Consider the following 17,997-nt stretch of genomic DNA (forward strand, 5'->3'; position numbering starts at 1 on the left):
TGTTTTCCTGTCCTGATGCTGAGGGCCAACCTGGAACTGCCCTGGGACTGCAGGCGCCAGCCTTGTAGCTCTGTTTGTTTTGGAGTTCCGTCAAGCAGGGCAGGATGGAATGCTCTACTTGAACACTGAAGATGTCAGGCCCACCCCTCTGACCTTCCTCTGAGCCCAACGGCTCTGATAAGTGGGCAGGCCTTGAGCCTGGAGACCCACAGACACACTTGGATGATTTTACAGAAATCAGCTGGGCATCCTCCTGGTAGAGCTCTGAGCAGCTCCGGAGGGGGCCACCTGCCCGTGCCGCAGGCATGGCCAACAGGACCAATGCCTCCACCGCATACTACAGCTACGAATACTACCTGGACTACTTGGACCTCATTCCCGTGGATGAGAATAAGCTGAAAGCCAACAAACGTGAGTCCTGAACTGGGAAAGCTGGCCGGGCAGAGGCTGGGGGTTGGCCCAAATGACTTTTCTCCATTCACTTAAGAACTACAACAGATGTCACCGGGAAGCCAGAACATGACTTGAACGTGTGGAAATAAGGGAATGGGGGGGGGGGTGTATCTGTTATCTTCTGTAATAAGTTTGGAACTAACCTCCTGAGAAACTAAGACACTTTGGGAGCAGAATCTACTGGTAAGATAGATTTCTGGATAGAGTTAGATTTGTCTAGGGATCCAATAAGCTAGATGAGTTTCTTCAAATTGCAGATTTCACGTTTTCTGTTGTCTCTATACAGATGTGGGAGAGAGTTACTGTGTCCACTCCTCAGATGTGTGACTTACTAATTCTTATTAAAATACCCACCAGTGTTTCACCTTCACAGTCTCAGGAAGGACAACCAGACAAGTAAACATCCTTTTCCTCCTTGCCCCTGCCCAGTCTTTATCTCTTGAATAACTTGGTACTTTGTCAGCAATCTCCTCTGATTATCCCAGCTAGTCAGTCAAGATAATGAGTTAACTGAGGGAATGAACATGAAAAACAAAACAAAACAAAAACAAAGTCTCAGTTTCAGGAGCCCATCCTCTCTGCCTATTCTGAAGTCCCCTGGGTTCCTTGGGATTTCACTACCATCACACACTATGTCCTTCAAAAAATGAACGCAGTCCTTAGAAGGAACCGGATGCTTCTCGTATGAAAAGAAAGATAGTCTGTTACACACCAGCTCAAAACTGAAATTCACTCGGATGGTATCATTTAATAAAAGGAGGCAGATCCCCGGCAGGGCCCTTGGGGAAAGTCCTATAGAATGTCTGGTTAGGAAGTGTTCTGTTTCCTGTTTCATTTACAACTTGCAGAAGCTGAGGACTTCTGTTTCATGTTTGCTGAGGACTTCCTGTATCCCTGGCCCTGTAGCAAAACCTTTGGGGGCACAATAGATTTGGTGTGTGTTTTCTGATACAAGGTATATAATCATGACATTAAAATGCAGATTTTTTTTCACATACGACTCCCAGTAAGGAAGACATATAGTAATAGGGAGAAAGTGGCAGATTTGAAATAAAAGCCCACATAAGTATATTATCAAAAGTTCAGAACTTCGGGATACATATTGATCCGGACAACATGTAGCTCTGCATTCAGGAAAGAGTTTTTAAAATTAACACGAATTAAATAAAATTCTGGCTCAGCTTCAGACACCCTTTTCAGCCACCACCTGGGCTCCAAAGAGTCTCCCAGCTGCTTTGGGTGGGAGGACCGTTTGCAACTTTAGAATCTTAGAACCCATGATGTCAGTCCTCTGCCCTTCCCCCCTTCCCCACAAACAGCTTCCATTTCTGGCGAAAACGGCTGGTGTTCTCTAAATTGTGTATGAGGTTTGAGATGTTCTTTCTTGCACACTTGAACTGGAGTTGGAAGTTTACAACCTGGGGAGCTAGAAATGAGGTCAAATAAGAAATTCCTCCTCAAACTCCCAAACCCAGTAAAGATTATCTCAGTGAGGAATCTTACCAGAGACACAAGTCACTGCCCTGCCACCCCCCAGACAAGCTAGATGTTGGGGGCTTTTGACTCCTACAGGGGGAAGCCAGTTGCTGGGTCATCCCTCCCATGAAGAGTAAACATCGATTGGTATTTTCATAGCAAGGATTCAAGTTATGCATCTTAGGGGACTGACAAAATAACTCTCCCATATCTGCATACAGACAATAGAAAACATGATATCTACAATTTGAAGAAACTCACCCAGCTTATTGGAACCCCAAACAAATAAATTAAACTCTATCAAGAAATCCATCTTAAGGAAATTCCCTGGTGGTCCAGTGGTTAGGACTCGGCGCTTTCACTGCCGAGGTCCCAGGTTCGATCCCTGGCCGGGGAACTAAGATCCCACAAGCCACGTGGGGGTGTGGCCAAAAATTAATTAACTAACTAAAAAAATTTTTAAATTTTAAAATCTCATTTGTTAAAAAAAAAAATCCATCTTAAAAGAATATTCTGTCTCAAAAGTGTCCTAGTGTCTTAGAAAGTTAACTCCAGATTTATTACAATGGATATCAGATACCACTTTATACCCAACCCCTAGATATCAGGAATCTTTGACACCCACAGGGAGAGGTGTTCCTTCTGGGATCCTTTATTCCTGTTTGTGTCTCACGTATCCCAGGCTTCATGTCTTATCTGAATTTAATTTCTAATGTCTCTGGAAAAGAATTTTGGGGCTAGGCAAAAATCCCTCCCCCACCAGGGTGTTTATGCCCTGAATAGATTAATTGTCTTGTTTTTTTCTGGGTGACCAGCCATGGGGCCCTGGCTACATCAGGGCTAGGTGCATGGACTCCCAAGCCTGTCCGCTGTAATTCACATCTGAGCTCTGCTACTTACTAGCTCCGTGATCTTGGGCAAATAAGTTAGCAAGGCCAGGCCAGATTCAGGAGGAGGGAATTAGATGGGTTCTAGTGGGAGAAGCATTAAAAATTGGAGGTACTCTTCAATTCACAATAAACAAGAAAAATATGGCAGATGGCAAGATGTGCTCCACAGAAAAATCAAATAGGAAGGGTGGCTAGGAGAGCTGGGGCCCAAGGAAGGGTTGACACCCTGACTAGGGTGGTTGGTAAAGGCCTCTCCAAGGTGACCTGTGAAGAGGTGAGAGATCAAGCCTTGAGGATGTCTTGGGAAGGAGTCTTTTAAGCAGCAGGAATACCGAGGGCAAAGGCTCTGAGGCAGGGGAGCGCCTGGTGTATTCCAGGAATGACAAAGAGACTGCACTGACTATTCCCTTATATTTTTGGAAACTACTTTGGAAATATCGTTTTTCTCTTAAAATGGAAACCACTTTATTATTTCATAAGTCAACACAACCCATCCATCAACAAGAACAAAAATAATAGAAATATATGGGCAGTCAATATGTAAAGACAATAACAGAAGGAACTCAGATGGCCAAGGAACATGAGAAAATGCTCAATGTCAAAAGTCATCAGGGAAATGCACTGGGAAAGAACAATCAGATACCATTTCCCACCCACTGGATCAGCAAAAATTAAAAGGTTGGTATTTCAAGTGTTGGGGTAAGAAGTACAGAAATTAGTGCTGTCAAATGCCGCTGATGGGATGAAATCTGGGTTCACCGTTTGGGAGAGCAACTTGGCAAGGACCAGAAAAGTTGCAGATGTTCACAAGGCATCATTCAGCATCCCTCTCCCAGGCAACCACCTCAGGAAATGCTTGCACGTGTCCACAAGGATACATGTATTTCGATGTTCACTGCAGCACTGTATGTCATAGGCAGAAACTGGAAACGACCTCATATCCATCAACAGGAGATGGGATAAATAAATGATGGTGCGTTACTATGACCACATTTTTTAAATATATTTTTTAAAGGTTGATATGCTCCTTAGTCAATTACTTCACTCTACCAGTCAGAAAAAAAAATCAGTGTCAACGTTTCAGTGCCTAGCCAATTAGGGTTGTTCTGTGTCTGTATCCCCATGTGCACACAGGCACATACACACGTGCGTGCATGGACATACACACACACACCTATACACCCACATGCAATTGCACTCCTACTTTGTGTGCTGTTTTGTAATAACTCCTGCCTGGAGCTGCTGAGGGGAAACTGAGAACTCCCTTGGGTCCCCTCTCTCCTCCCTGGGCCTGTCTGTAACTGTATGAGGCTGGGTCCAGTGGGTGGGAAAGTGGACATCCTCTCCTATGGATGCTCAGCAGAGCTCAGGTGGGGAGGACAGGCCGCTGAGCTTGCGGGAAGTTGTATTATCAGCTGGTGACAATGACTCCATTTTCTGGTCCCTTTGGAAAACATCAACCTACAAGCTTATCTCCTTCTTCCCCCGGTCTCAGTCTCTCTCCATCTTCACTTCCATCTCCTCAACCTCTTCTTCCTCTTGCTGCACTCTCCTGAGGGCGACCAACCTTCCAGTTTTGCCCAGGACTGTCCCATGGATGCATATTGAGAAACCCAGGCACATCAGATGGTCACCTTAATTCTCCTCTCTTTCCTCAAGCCCCACAAACATAGGAACAGGGCTGCCACTAACCCCCATGGTAGAGAAAATTAGAAAAAAGCCTCCTCCTTTGGACACACAGCTAATCACAACCCATTCAGGTGGGGTCCCTTGAGCAGTGTGCAGCCTGTGTAACTGTTCATGGCGTCCCTGCATAGGAGGGACTCCAGGCTCAACCATGTGCCCTTTGCTCATTTCCCTGCCCCTGCCCTCCCCAATAGGTCTAAGCCCCCTATTCCTCCTGGTAGCCCCTCTGAAATTAGGCACTGTCAATTTTGTTTTCAGTCTTTTCAAAGACACCCACTTCCACACCAGACCAGAAACACTCCATACCTTTTCCCACCTTCTGGCCATTGCTCATGATTAATTCAACAATCAAAATTCTGTAACTATCCATTACGCGTCAGACAGTTGCACTGGGAGCTGGAGGTATAAAAGCAAATGGACTAAATCCACGTCCTCGATTTTTTTTTCAACAACTATTTTATTTTATTACCATGATGATCTATTTTGTGATGATGTATTTCCAAGTAGGTTACAGACCTCATGACACTCCTCCAGCAAATTTAGGAAACTATTAAAAGTTAGGACATCACAGTACGTCTAAACTCTTCAACAATTTCTTAGTATCATCTAATCTCCGGTCTATATTCAAATTTTCCCAGTTCCCCCCAAATGTGCATGAGAGCTATTTTGTGCACTCCATGCGGATGAGCTGAGTGTGGTCCCTGGAGTCTCTCTTAGTCTAGACCAGACCCTTTTTGTAGATGACACTGGCTCGAGGAAGAGATCAAGCAGGTCACACTGTTTATCCTCAACTGTCCTGTCAAGTGGGAGATACTGATCAGTAATAAACGGTTATTCAGTTAATGGTGTTAGGCTGGAGATTTGCGAAAGTTGCCCACAGAGCACAGAGAAGGACACCCCTGGAGAGAAGTAAGAGGTGAAGGAAGGCTTCCCAGGGAAGATGTGGCAAAGCTGAGTCCAAAAAATCGATGGGAATTTGCCTGCTACTCAGGGGGCTGGCGCAGGGTAGAGAACAGTTACACTCCTGTATATAAAAGATGTGCTTCCGGGAGGGTGTTTTGGGAAGAGTGACAAAGGATGAGCTCCAGATCCCCGGGGGGCCAGATTCTTGCAGGCCAGCCTAGGAGGATCCCTGTAAACTGCAGGGAGTCATTTAAAATTGTAAGCAGGGAAGAGACAAGGGCCAATTTGCTTGCTAAGAAAATGGCTCTGGTGAACATATAAATGTGAGGGTCAGTAGGGTAGTGGTGACACGTGGGCAGGAAACAGCCATGTGCGGGGGCTGGAAGCATAAAGTTGAAAAGATCCCTACCCTTAGGAGTTCACAGTATAGGAGGGAGCGGCCGCATAAATGAACGAATGAGCGTGCTCCGGTGTTACAGCCACGGGAATAGACGTATGTGAGGCTCAGAGAGGCCAAGTGACTTACTTAATGTCACCCAGCTGACTAGTCACAGAGCCAGGACCTAAATTCCAGCTCTGATGCCTCAGGACTCTTCCCAGGACACTCGTCATGATCAGGGGGCAGATTCTCACCAGGATGTCAGATCCAGCAGAGCAGGAACCTTTGTCCACCTCTCTCTCTCTCTCTCTCTCCCCCTCGAGCTCCTAAATAGTGCCTAGCACACAGTAGGCACACAATAGCTGTTTGCTGAATGAATGAATAAACTAATGTGAAGTAGGCAGCTCTTGCACACATTATTAATTTTTACGATGAATATTTGCATCAATTATCAATTTATTGCCTCTCAGCTCTGAATGCGCCCTTCAAAATAGGCTCTGTGATCAACAATGGAATTTCTTTAAAGTGAGCACGTGTTAGGATTTCTCAGGAGAGGGCTCTGGAGGGCACTGCTGGAGCACCGGGGTTGAGGGTTCAGCAGTGAGGGCGTGGGGATGTCTGGGGGAACTAGCTCCGGTCCCTGGCCCAGAACACCGTCTCCCTGAGATCTTGCAGCCTCAATGTGGCAATAACCTCTCTGCAGCCATATAGACAAAGAAACCAAAGCCCCCGGGGAACCTGTGGTTGGTCGGGGAGGGGCCGTGCCTCCAGAGCCCCTGCCGGCCAACTCCTCCCTCTCCCTCCCTTCCCCCTCAACGACCCCCACCCACCCACCAGGCCTCCAGAGGGCTCTCCATGGTTTGTCCAGCAGCTCCAGGCAAGCTCAGGCCTGGCTGAACGACCCAACCCCTCTGCCATCCAGTGGCCAAACCACATCTCCTCCAGGGAGGTCTGAACCCCTTCCAAGTTTGTCCTTCCTTGGTGTTATAGGCTGAATTGTGTCCCCCGGCCCCCCGCCAAATTCTTATGTTGAGGTTCTAACTCCCAGTACCCCAGAAGGTGACTGTATTTGGAGATAAGACCTTTACAGAGGTGATTAAGTTAAAATGAGGTCATTAGGCTGGGCCGTAATCCAAAGCGACTGGTGCCCTTGTAAGAAGAGATTAGAACACAGACACACACAGGGGGATGGCCGTGGGAGGACCCAGTGAAAGACAGGCCAAGGAGAGAGGCCTCAGAAGAAACCGACCCTGCGGACACTTTGGTCTTGGACCTCCAACCTCCGGAACTGTGAGAATATTAATTTCTGTTGTTTAAGTTACCCCAGACACGGTACTTTGTTTACAGCAGCCTGTATTAGTCCTTTCAGGCTGCTATAACAAAATACTATAGACTGGGTGTATTATAAACAACAGAAATTTATTTCCCACAGGTCTGCAGGCTGGGAAGTATGCAACAGACACATAGGGAATGCCCTGGATTGTCCCCATGGACTCGAGGGCAGGGCACCCTCTCCTACAAGATGAGGGTCGTGGGGGACTCTGAATACTATTTACTGTCTCTAAAGAAAATTCCTTATAGCTAAGCATCACCAAGTCAGATTTTAAGTAGTCAAGCCCTGTCTTAGTCTCCTTGGGCTGCTATAACAAAATATCACAGGCTGGGTGGCTTAAATAACAGACATTTATTTCTCACAGTTCTGGAGGCTGGAAGTCCAAGGTCAAGGTGGCAGTAGATTCTCTGTCTGGTGAGGACTTGCTTCCTGGCTTGTAGATGGCCACCTTCTCTTTGTGTGCTCACAGGGCCTTTCCTTGGTGCAAATGGTGAAAGAGTGTATGTGTGTCTCTTTCTCTTCTTATGAGGTCACTAATCCTAATGAGGGCTCCACCCTCATAACCTCATCTAACCCTAATTACCTCTCAAAGGCCCCACGTCCAAAAATCATCACACTGGGGAGTAGGGCTTCCACATATGAATGGTGGGGAGGAGACACAAACATTCAGTCTATAGTGGCACCTTTGTCTTGGCCATCAGCTGAAGCAGACAGAGAGAATTCACTATGCACATCCTGTCTGCTAGATATATTTCAAATCAGATCTGGCTGTGTATGCTATTTTGTACCCTGCTCTTACTGACCTCACAGTATTTTGTTTTCCCGTGTTGTTAAATATTCTTTCACAAAAATTTTGCAAATAGCTGCATGGTGTTCTAGAAATATGTATCTTTGAACATATAGAATGTTTCCAGAATTTTGCTCTTATAAGCAGTGGCCTTGGGGAGAGAAGAACTTCTTCCACTGTTGTGTGTTAAGTAAAGATGTCTCGCCTATTTTTGTCCTTAGTATTTGAATTCAAAAAAGTTCACTAAAAAAGAAAAAGCCTAAAAAATGCAAAAGCAGAAATCTCCCTCATCCAATCTCTGTGCTCCTGGTATCACTGTGTCACTCTTGTTTTCTGTGATGATCAGCAAAAGGCAGCATTGGGCAGTCTCAGGGATGCTCTGTTACTTGGCTTCGAAGGTACGGTAAGGTAAGCGTGAGTCCAGGTGAGGGTGGACAGAGGTCAACCACGGCAAGCAGGTGACCTCCTTTACTGACAAATGTGACTTTCTCTCCCTGCCTGTTCCTCTGGGCTGGATCGCCAACCCAGTCAAACAAATCAGAAAGCATCGTATCCTAGGTCTCTGCAGGGGTGCACATCAAAGACAGAAAGATGCTGGGAATGCTTTGGGCAAAGAGGCAAAGCTCTCGCTCAGATCGTCTCACTAGAAGGTCACCTAGGGCAGCAGGTAGACATGGCGAAGTCCAGGCTGGGTTCAACTCCTATGTCAAGTAGAGAAGACAAAAATAGAAGAAAAAATCCCCAAGCTCATGTGTTAACCTAACAAGCAGGAAGGATTTTAAGATTTTTGTGTTCATGCCCAGGCAGTGCAATTTATTCCATCATGGTTGGGCAGATAATTGGAAACATCTAGGGATTTAGATATATTTTTATGAGCATTCAGTGCTGACTTGAAGGCTGTGGGTTGCCCTTTCCCAGGGATGGCTTAAAATCTGGTGTGATTCTGTTACAGGGACGTCACAAGGATTGTTACCCTTATGATTTTTCAGATGTGGCTTCTGTTTCACGGAAAGGTTAAGAATCTTCCCAACACTGTCAGAAAGGTGGAAAATGCAAATCTGTTTCCTGAGACCCTGCCTGAACAGACTGACTACACGTTTGATCTTCTATTTGTTCCCTTTTCAGAGGCTAAGCTTAGGAGAAAAAAACAGTCCCATATTCCAGTCTTATAGCAACCATACAGATTATTTTAATACGATGAGTCTCCAGATACTACTCAAGTACTCCCTTGCAGGGAGTAGTGAGATGAATTGATTTTCCTTGGGTAGTGTCTGGCTTTACTGCTGTATTATTTACCTCTCAGGTCAATATGTCTTCTTCCTTTAATTAGGGGTTAGGAAGAATTTGTCATAGCCCATATTGACTTCTGCTGATGCACTGCCTCTGGCGGCTTCAATAATAAGGCAGTCTGGTAAGCTGGGATGAAGTGAGAGAGTGGCATGGACATATAGACACTACCAAATGTAAAATAGGTAGCTAGTGGGAAGCAGCCGCATAGCACAGGGAGATCAGCTCGGTGCTTTGTGACCACCTAGAGGGATGGGATAGGGAGGGTGGGAGGGAGACGCAAGAGGCAGGAGATATGGGGATATATGTATATGTATAGCTGATTCACTTTGTTATACAGCAGAAACTAACACACCATTGTAAAGCAATTATACTCCAATAAAGATGTTAAAAAATAAATAATAATAAGGCAGTCTATTCATCTGCTTCTCTGACAGCTAGGAGAGGAAGAACAAAAACACACCGCTAACCAATCTGTTCTGAACACAATGCATAGACTTCAGGGTAAAGATTGAACAAAGGACCTATATATAACTCTTCTCTTTTGGTCAGAGGGATCAAGTTCAGGTTACAACTTTAATTATGATGTTTAAGTCTTCAGCAAATTGTCAGTCCCGCGGACATGATGTAAGCAGTGAAAGTGATTTTTAAACAAAGATATGAGCATGTTTACCTTGGAACAAATTTCCCATCAAGCTAGCCCCATGTGGAGCTGCCAAACTTGAATGAGTCTGTCATTGCTCAAAAACTGCTTGGAACTCTTACTTTGGAAATGACTTTGGTGGCCATGACACATTCTATGAAATGTCCACAATGATAAATTATGTATTTCTTTGGAGAGTGGATTTGCTTCTGGGAAATAGTTAAGAATTACCCAGAAACCAATCAGGTGAATGGACTTAAGCTGATTGATACCAGCTGGGTGTCAAAAATAAAATATCTCATAAAGTAGCAAAATTGGTGTGTGTGTGTGTGTGTGTGTGTGTGTGTGTGTGTCCTTCAAGGTGATTGCAAAAGAAGAATTTATAAATGTTTGATCATCGTATGTATTTTAGGAAAATTTAGATGACTCCGTGGTAGAGAGCGGATGATTATTTTGAAGGTCCGCATTCATTTGGATTTGTCAGTTTTGATATGTTCATTTAAAAAGTCAATTTTTTTACAGATTCAATAGAGAAAATTGGTTGAATTAACAGAGTTCCAGATAAAACAGATGTTGATTTCTCTTTCATGTACAAGTTTGAAGGATGGGATGGTAGGTCAGCTCCATGAAATCTTCAAGAAGTGGCTTTGTTCTAGCTCATATCTCTGCCATCCCTGCCATCCAAGCCTGGCTCTAGCCATCACATCCATGTTCTGGGCAACAAAATGGAGTAAGGGCATAAGAAGGGACATGGGTTTTAGAAATCCAGCCATCTCTGCAGAAGGACTCCTAGAAGCTGTCCTGTAACTGCTCCACTCATATCTCATTGGCCAGAACCTTGTCTCATGACCCTACTAACTGAAAGGGAGGCTGGGAAATGTAGTCTTCATGCCAGGAAGCCATGTGACCTGCTAAAGGAGGGGTTCTATTACTATGGAAGCATGTGAAAGCAAACATTAGGATTGACAGCCAGCAGTCTATGCTACAATTACCTTTACTCGTAGCTTACATTTTAGTGAGCTTGAAGGATGCTGTGATATTACTTGCCACAAAGCCCTCTTAACTGAAATAATATTAGTTCTATTTATACATTGGTTCACGACCATTAAACAAGGAATTGTGCCATGTACATTGCATATACATATTATTTTATTTAATTTGCCTAACAGCCAAAAAACACATACTATTATACCCGTTTAACAGATAAGGAGTTTATCTGTTAATAAATTTAGAGATGTAAAAGTCTCCGATTGCCTGAGATCAAACAGCTAGGAAATGACCAAGTCAGAACTTGATGGCCTCCAGAGCCTAGGCCCTTAACCCCGTTATTATTCCCCAAGAAGGGAAAAATCTCGGGGTTAATTTTATTCTAGGACCTTGGAGAAGAGGGAAGGGAAGGAGAGTTTTCCGTGGCTGGACCAGTTTCATTGTCAAGCCAGCCTGGTGTTCCTTGTTGTAAAGACAAGCCCACGGATGTTTAAACATTTCCAACACTGGGGAATGACAGCTCTCACCCTTGGTACAAAATGTTCTCTCAAGCACTTAGGCTGAACCTTCAGGAAGAAGAGGAAAAAACCCTATTTTCTTGTCTGCCTTTTTCAACAGAACACGATGAAATAGAATATAGTACAGGAAACGGCTAGTGGCTACTGTTCGCCTTTTTGGTCTGGCGAAATTAAAATTTCACTTCTCTGAAGACGCTGTGTTCTGGGAGTGGTAACATCTCATTTCCTGCTCAGCAGATAATGACCAAGGGCTGGGACAGACAGTGTGAGCCTGGGAGAGGGGAGCAGGCGTCTCAACTGCTCAGGTTTGGAAGCTGTTTTCTTAGAGGCTCTGACGGAACTTACGTAGGTGCCAGAGACCTCAAATCCTGCATTACTTTTATGAAAGTAAAAGAGCGTTAGTGTCTGCAGAAATCTGAAACTTCCTTATACAATAAAAATCCCAAACCATATTTTCTGAAAACATACATACTCATACTTTGAGGGTTATACAATAAATTGTGACTCTTTGGGACAGAGTTGAACTGAAGCAGGTATTGTGGAATAATACACAGTGAGCAGGCAAGGGACGCTAAGAAAGTCAGAGGCTTCTTTAGATTGACGTATACACACTACTGTATATAAAATAGATAACTAATAAGAACCTACCGTACAGCACAGGAAACTCTACTCAATACTCTGTAATGGCCTATATGGGAAAAGAATCTAAAAAAAGAGTGGATATATGTATATGTATAACTGATTCACTTTGTTGTACACCTGAAACTAACACAACATTGTAAATCAACTATACTCCAATTAAAAAAAATTTTTTTTAAAGATGGTTTAATGAAAGAGTTAACTTTTTCTTTTTTTTTTTTAAATTAATTAATTAATGGCTGTGTTGGGTCTTCGTTTCTGTGCTAGGGCTTTCCCTAGTTGCGGCAAGTGGGTGCCACTCTTCATCGCGATGCGCGGGCCTCTCACTATCGCGGCCTCTCTTGTTGCGGAGCACAGGCTCCAGACGCGCAAGCTCAGTAGTTGTGGCTCACGGGCCCAGTTGCTCCGCAGCATGTGGGATCTTCCCAGACCAGGGCTCGAACCCGTGTCCCCTGCATCGGCAGGCAGATTCTCAACCACTGCGCCACCAGGGAAGCCCTCCAATAAAAATTTTTTTAAAAAAGTCCTTAAGCTTAAGACAGATGGCAACAACCTCATTTCCTATTTCCCAGGAGCCCATGCGTCCCCTTCAACAGTTTGTGGCTCTAGGGCACCCCCAGCGGTTTCTCAGGTCAGGGACAGAAAGCAGAGAGGATGTGAGAGTCAGTCTGGGGGGCTTTGCTGTCCTCGCCTCTCTTCGGTGTGAGTGCCAAGTGGCTGATGCATTACTAGGTGGTGGAGGTCCATGATTCCTTTTGCAGATACTGCATCTTTTCCTTATTACCTGTTTTTGACACTTTTAGGACCTAAAATCAACTCTTACAAGGTCTCAGTTTCTCCCTCTACCTGTCTTGGATCATAGAGGGCAGAGGTAACGATCTTTACTAAATTACTATTATTTACCCCACAAATGACTCATAGATCTCTAATCCTCCATTCATTCATTCAGTTATTTGTTCATTTGTTCACCCATTTATAAACATCTTTTCATTTGAATCCACCACAGAATCATCTTCTGTTTGAACAGAACCCAACAGAAGGCAGGGCAGGGCTAGCACAGGCAGTGCAGCAGGAGTGCCGAGGAGGATGCTGGGGGAGAGATGCAGCATCCTGAAGGGGGTCAGCGATTTCTGGTGGGCTAGGTTGGCCCCCTCTGAATCCTTAACAGCCCCCAGCAAAGCCTGGCTCATGTAGGTGCTTAATACATGCCTGTTGATTACCATCCTTCAGTGGCTTCCTTTGGTCACACATGTAGGTGCCTAGCATATCCTGGTCTGGGGCATCTTGTCCTGGGGGCATGAGTGTGTCTGGGATAAGGTACTTGCAGACACTAATTATGAGCCTGGTACTCTGTGCCCAGAGCCAAAGACAACCCCCAAGAGAAACTATACCCCTGCAGTTCCTTAGCAACTTGCCGAAAGTTCCAGACCCGGAGTCTCAGAGAAAGGAACCTCCTGACCTGCCAGGATCTACCCAGGGCCCGGAAGAGACTAAGCATCTTTCCTGTTTTCCCTGTGTCCTTTCACCTCCGGCCACAGATACAGCCAGAGTAGCGGCTGCAATAGTGCTTTTTCCTCCTGCCACTGCCCCGCAGCTGGGCCTGTCCCTCGGAAAGAAAGGGACCAGCTCTTTCCACGTCTAGCAGGCTGGCCGTGGCAGGCCTCGGGTGACAACTCCACAGCGGGAAGGGCCTGGCCCTTCATGTGGCAGGCTGGCACTGCTGCCTAGCGCACATCTTTTTTTTCTAAGTCTCTGATCTTGGGGTCTTTGAAGTTGTCCCTAACCAGGCTGGTAGGGGCTGTAGCCCTCACAGGGGAGGGGAGGCCGTCTTGCCACGTGAAGTTGCTCGCCGCTCTTTCTTCTGCCTCCCGAGAGGAAGGGAGGCGGGGAAATCCATTCTCTGAGCATTAGTAGCAGCTGAAAAAGCAAATCCATAGGTGTCACCCAACTTCATTTACTGTCTTTTCCCCACAGTAAGCCCCCTAAACTCACCCAGAGGCCCGTGGCCCTGGGAAAACGCCAGGTCCCTGCTGCTGCCCATTTCCTTCCCAAGCTTATCATTAATGGAAACATCTGCCCCCGTACCTCTGCCCCCCATCACAGCCGAGAAGACTTAAGCCCCAGAGCCCCACCCCCACAGCACATGGGAGCCCTCGCTTCCTGCCCGTGGGCTCTGTGACATCACGCTGACGTGGAGACGCGTGTCCACCTCCCACAGATTCGATCGTCATCGCCTTCTGGGTGAGCCTGGCAGCTTTCGTGGTGCTCCTTCTCCTCCTGCTGCTTTCCATGTCCTGGTCAGCCTCCCCTCAGACGAGGTAAGTGAGGAGAGGCGGAGGTATGTGGTAAGTGGCCACGTGAGGGGCTGAATAGTGGGAACCCGTATGTCCGAGGTGGAATATTATTTGGCCATAAAAAAGAATAAAGCCCTGATTCATGCCACAACGTGGATGACCCGTGGAAACACTGTGCTACGTGAAAGAGGTGAGGCACCGAAGACCACACGTGGTGTGATTCCCTGGATGTGAAATGTCTAGAAGAGGCAAATCCACAGACAGGAAGCAGATTAGCGGTTGCCCAGGGCTGGGAGAAGGCAGAGTAAGCGGGGCTGACTGCTAAGGGGCACAGGGTTTCTTTGGGGCACGAGGTAACTATTCCAACATAGATTGTGGTGATGGTCGCACAACTCAGGGAACATACTAAAGACCATTGAATTATAAACTTTAAACGGGTGAACTTTGTGGTGTGTAGACTATAACTCAGTTAAGCTGTTGCAGACCATGAAGCGGAAGTTAAATTGGAGGTACAATCCACGCGTTCCAAGTAGTAACTAGAGCCGAGCTCATTGTATGTTAATTCTCCCGTGCTACGCAATTGGCCTCCCGCATCCAACTTTCTTTCCCTTCCAGCTGAATCCGCCCAACACAGCCGCCGCTGTCCTAAGGACAATGCTTACAAGGGGCCCTATACCACCTCTCTCCCTGCCATAGCTCATGGGACCAGGGGTGGGCAACCAACCCGGCGAGGGCTGGTCCAGGGCTGGCCACTGCCCCTGGAAACGTATGGCCTGGCAGGGGAGCTGGGGCCACGAGGCACTGAGGGGGCCAGAGGAGGACGGTAGCTGGGTGCCATTATGGACCAAGAGGTCCTGGGGTGTGGGAACCGTGATCTAGCACAGGCAGCTGGGAGCAGGGGAGGTGAGCAGAGCTGTTCTGAGAGGAGGGGAAGAGGCGCCTCCAAGCCCCTGAAGGAACCAGAGGGCAGCCCCCTGCCTGATGGGGTCCCCGTGCCAGTTCCCCAAGGACCTGTGGATCTGCGGATTCACAGACCTGCCTGGAGGAGCTTCTGACTCTCCTACCCCCTCGTCCAGCTGCCCTGTCCACAGTGTCTCATGCACCGGCTCTACACACACCAGGTCATTCTGGTTCCCTTGGTCACATGTGGGAGGCAGGGACCAGCTTTCGAGCAACGAAGAAATCCATTCTTTCAGTTTTCAGAACTGACGTTGAAGCTCAGCAGATTTTTTACCCCCAAGAGATCCCCGAGGGACAAACTAATGAAATTGACTTTCTTTTCTACTCTTCTGAGTTGACTTGGAGCAAGCCCTGTGCTAGGGACAGCTTGCGAGGATACTCAGCTACCCTCCCAGCGGAAGGTTCCCCAGTCTGGTGGGCACACAGGGGTTTTGCGCATCTTCTGGGCTACAGTTTTACAACAGGGCAAAATAATGACGCTCTTTGCCCTGCCTGGCCGCATGGCTTACTACAGAAAATGCTCTCCAGGAACTCTGTGACAAGGAATGCTCAGGGCGGCCAAATAGATCCTTAGTTAGATTTAGGAAAGAGAATGCTGAGTTGCTTCCCAAAGAGTCGTTCTTTCCATGCTGGGAAAACAAAAAACAAAAAAAAGATTGTGCTAGCATCATCTGAGTCATCTGGAAGGAGGGCTTGGCTCCCTCGTGCTCCCTCCCTGGCCTTCTTCATTCACGTTCCAATTATAACCACATTTGAACGAGTTCTCTAGCTTAGACAGCTGTCAGTACCTGGCCTCATCTCATCCTGATACCCACAAGGCAGCTACCATCCCACTTCACTGATGAAACCAAAGGCAGGCGGGACGTGCCCCGTGGCCCCAGCACCTCGAGTGCAGGAGGCTCCATCCGGGGGGGATGGATTTCTGGCTCAGATACAAGTTGGCGTGAGGTACGGACACGAGACGAGCTACACTCAAACACGTGGATGGACGGAAGGTCAACCTCCCCGCCTCCCATCCCCCCACCCCTGCCTCCGCCAGCTGTGAATCTGTGACATGAGGTCAGAGGGAAAGCCCCAAGGTCAGGGTCACCATCGAGCACTTCCTCTTCTCTTCCATTTCTCCACTGTGGTGGCCTTGGTGAGCCAGGCTGACTGCCCCCCTTCCTGGGCCTGCTTCCCTGGCAGAGGGGCTCTCGCCCTGTGACTCTCCCCTGCAGGCTTTGGCCAGGCAGGAGGGTGCAGCAGGGAGCCCCCTCCCCAAGCCAGGGAAGGACGGTTCTCCGGGCAGCTTGGATGCTTCCTTCCCTCTGTTCTGTCCGCAGGAACAATGCCCAGCACCACCCAGCGTGCCCCTGGAGTCTCGGCCTCAACCTCCCCTTCTGTGTCTGGAAGCAACCCCAGCACCACAGGGCCCACCAGGGGACCCCGCCGCCTCTACCGAGCTCGGTCGAGGAATCAGGTGGCAGAGCATAGGGCCCCGTCCAGCAGCTGCAGCGGGGGAGTCCCTCTACCTCGGCCCCCCTCCACCCCCCAGGGCCACCCTGCTCTCCTCTGGGAACTGGCCCTCGATGGGGACCCGCACGGCACCAGCTGACGTCCGGAACTTCAAGCCCAGTGAGCCTCCCCTGCAGACAGAACCTCTCGATGGTAGAACCAACAACCCAAACCAGGGCCATTGCTGAGTGAGCCGGGGAACTCAAACCAACCTGGACACACACGTGCCCTCTGAAAGCCTGTTTACAGGTAGCAAGTTGTGCAACTAGGTCAAGAATGACTGTACAAGGGGGCGCATGTATGCATTTACCCAAGGCTGGCAACAGCCCATCTGGCCGAGGGAGGAAGTCCCAAATAGTGCTCATTTTATTTAGTGCACTTAACCTGCCTACTTACTGCTTATGCTTGCTTTGGGAAGGATAGAAAAGTAAAATATGTATGAATTAAGATTAAAAAATATTCACTGATCTTTACTATGTCACTTTATAGTTTCAGCTATTACTTCTGCAATGTTTTTTTTTTTATCAACTCTGAGTTCTCTTGGCTGATCTGCACCTCTTTTAGGACGCCCAGGGAGTGCCTGCCAGGTCCCCCTCCATCCCCCACTGACACCCACTGTTACTAAGATGGGGCAGTGTGTGCCCGGCCAGACTCGCTGACTGTGGTCAGGGGACCTGAGCCACACCTCCGACCTCCCCAAGGCCTTTCACAGACAGAGCCCAGGGAAGCGTCTCCCCAGACAGGGCAGTCGGGTCCAGCAGGCAAGGCTTAAGCCCAAGTGGCAGGAGGATCCCGTGCTGTGTGACTTCATGTGACCTCTGATCTGAGACCCCCGATGGACCTAGTTCTCTAGTGCCTGACAGCCTGCCCCTGGCAGGGTGCCAGCACCATACCACAAAGCCCATAAACCTCACCCCACCCCATCCCAGGTGACTGAAAAATAATTCTGTAAGGTGAGGGCCAGGCCTGGCCTTGCCAGCCTGGGGGACAGTGGGTTAGAAGGGAAGACGGGGGAAGGGAGACTGATGGGCTCCAGAGATGCAGAAAGAGGGCAGAAAGGACCACATGGGCTTTCCAACTTGAATCTAAACGTAGGATTCTGGCTTCAGGATATTCCGAGAACATTGTTGTGGGTGTTTTGCAGGGGAGGGAATAGGGGAGGTAAATGCTCCTTGTTTTCAAGATGATGAGCCCCACTTGTGGGAAGGGGACAAATGCACAGAAGCATTACTCTTGTCTTGGTAGAAATCTTAAGTCATTAAAAAAAC

At 47.6% G+C, this 17,997-nt stretch overlaps 1 protein-coding gene and 1 non-coding gene across 2 annotated transcripts; both read left to right on the plus strand.

The window, feature by feature from the left end:
- Positions 1–237: 237 nt before the first annotated feature.
- Positions 238–17,173, plus strand: LOC118894692 (melanocortin 2 receptor accessory protein). Its single transcript, XM_036851120.1, is given in 5 exon segments — positions 238–411; positions 14,200–14,299; positions 16,558–16,660; positions 16,662–16,750; positions 16,752–17,173. Coding segments are annotated over 5 exon segments (564 nt in total). The 5' UTR covers positions 238–305; the 3' UTR covers positions 16,918–17,173.
- On the plus strand, positions 2,254–2,326 carry TRNAE-UUC. Its single transcript has one exon. It is a non-coding gene; the product is annotated as a tRNA-Glu (tRNA).
- Positions 17,174–17,997: the final 824 nt, after the last annotated feature.

Source organism: Balaenoptera musculus, chromosome 4 (assembly GCF_009873245.2).
Source record: "Balaenoptera musculus isolate JJ_BM4_2016_0621 chromosome 4, mBalMus1.pri.v3, whole genome shotgun sequence".
In the NCBI taxonomy this organism is placed as follows: domain Eukaryota; kingdom Metazoa; phylum Chordata; class Mammalia; order Artiodactyla; family Balaenopteridae; genus Balaenoptera; species Balaenoptera musculus.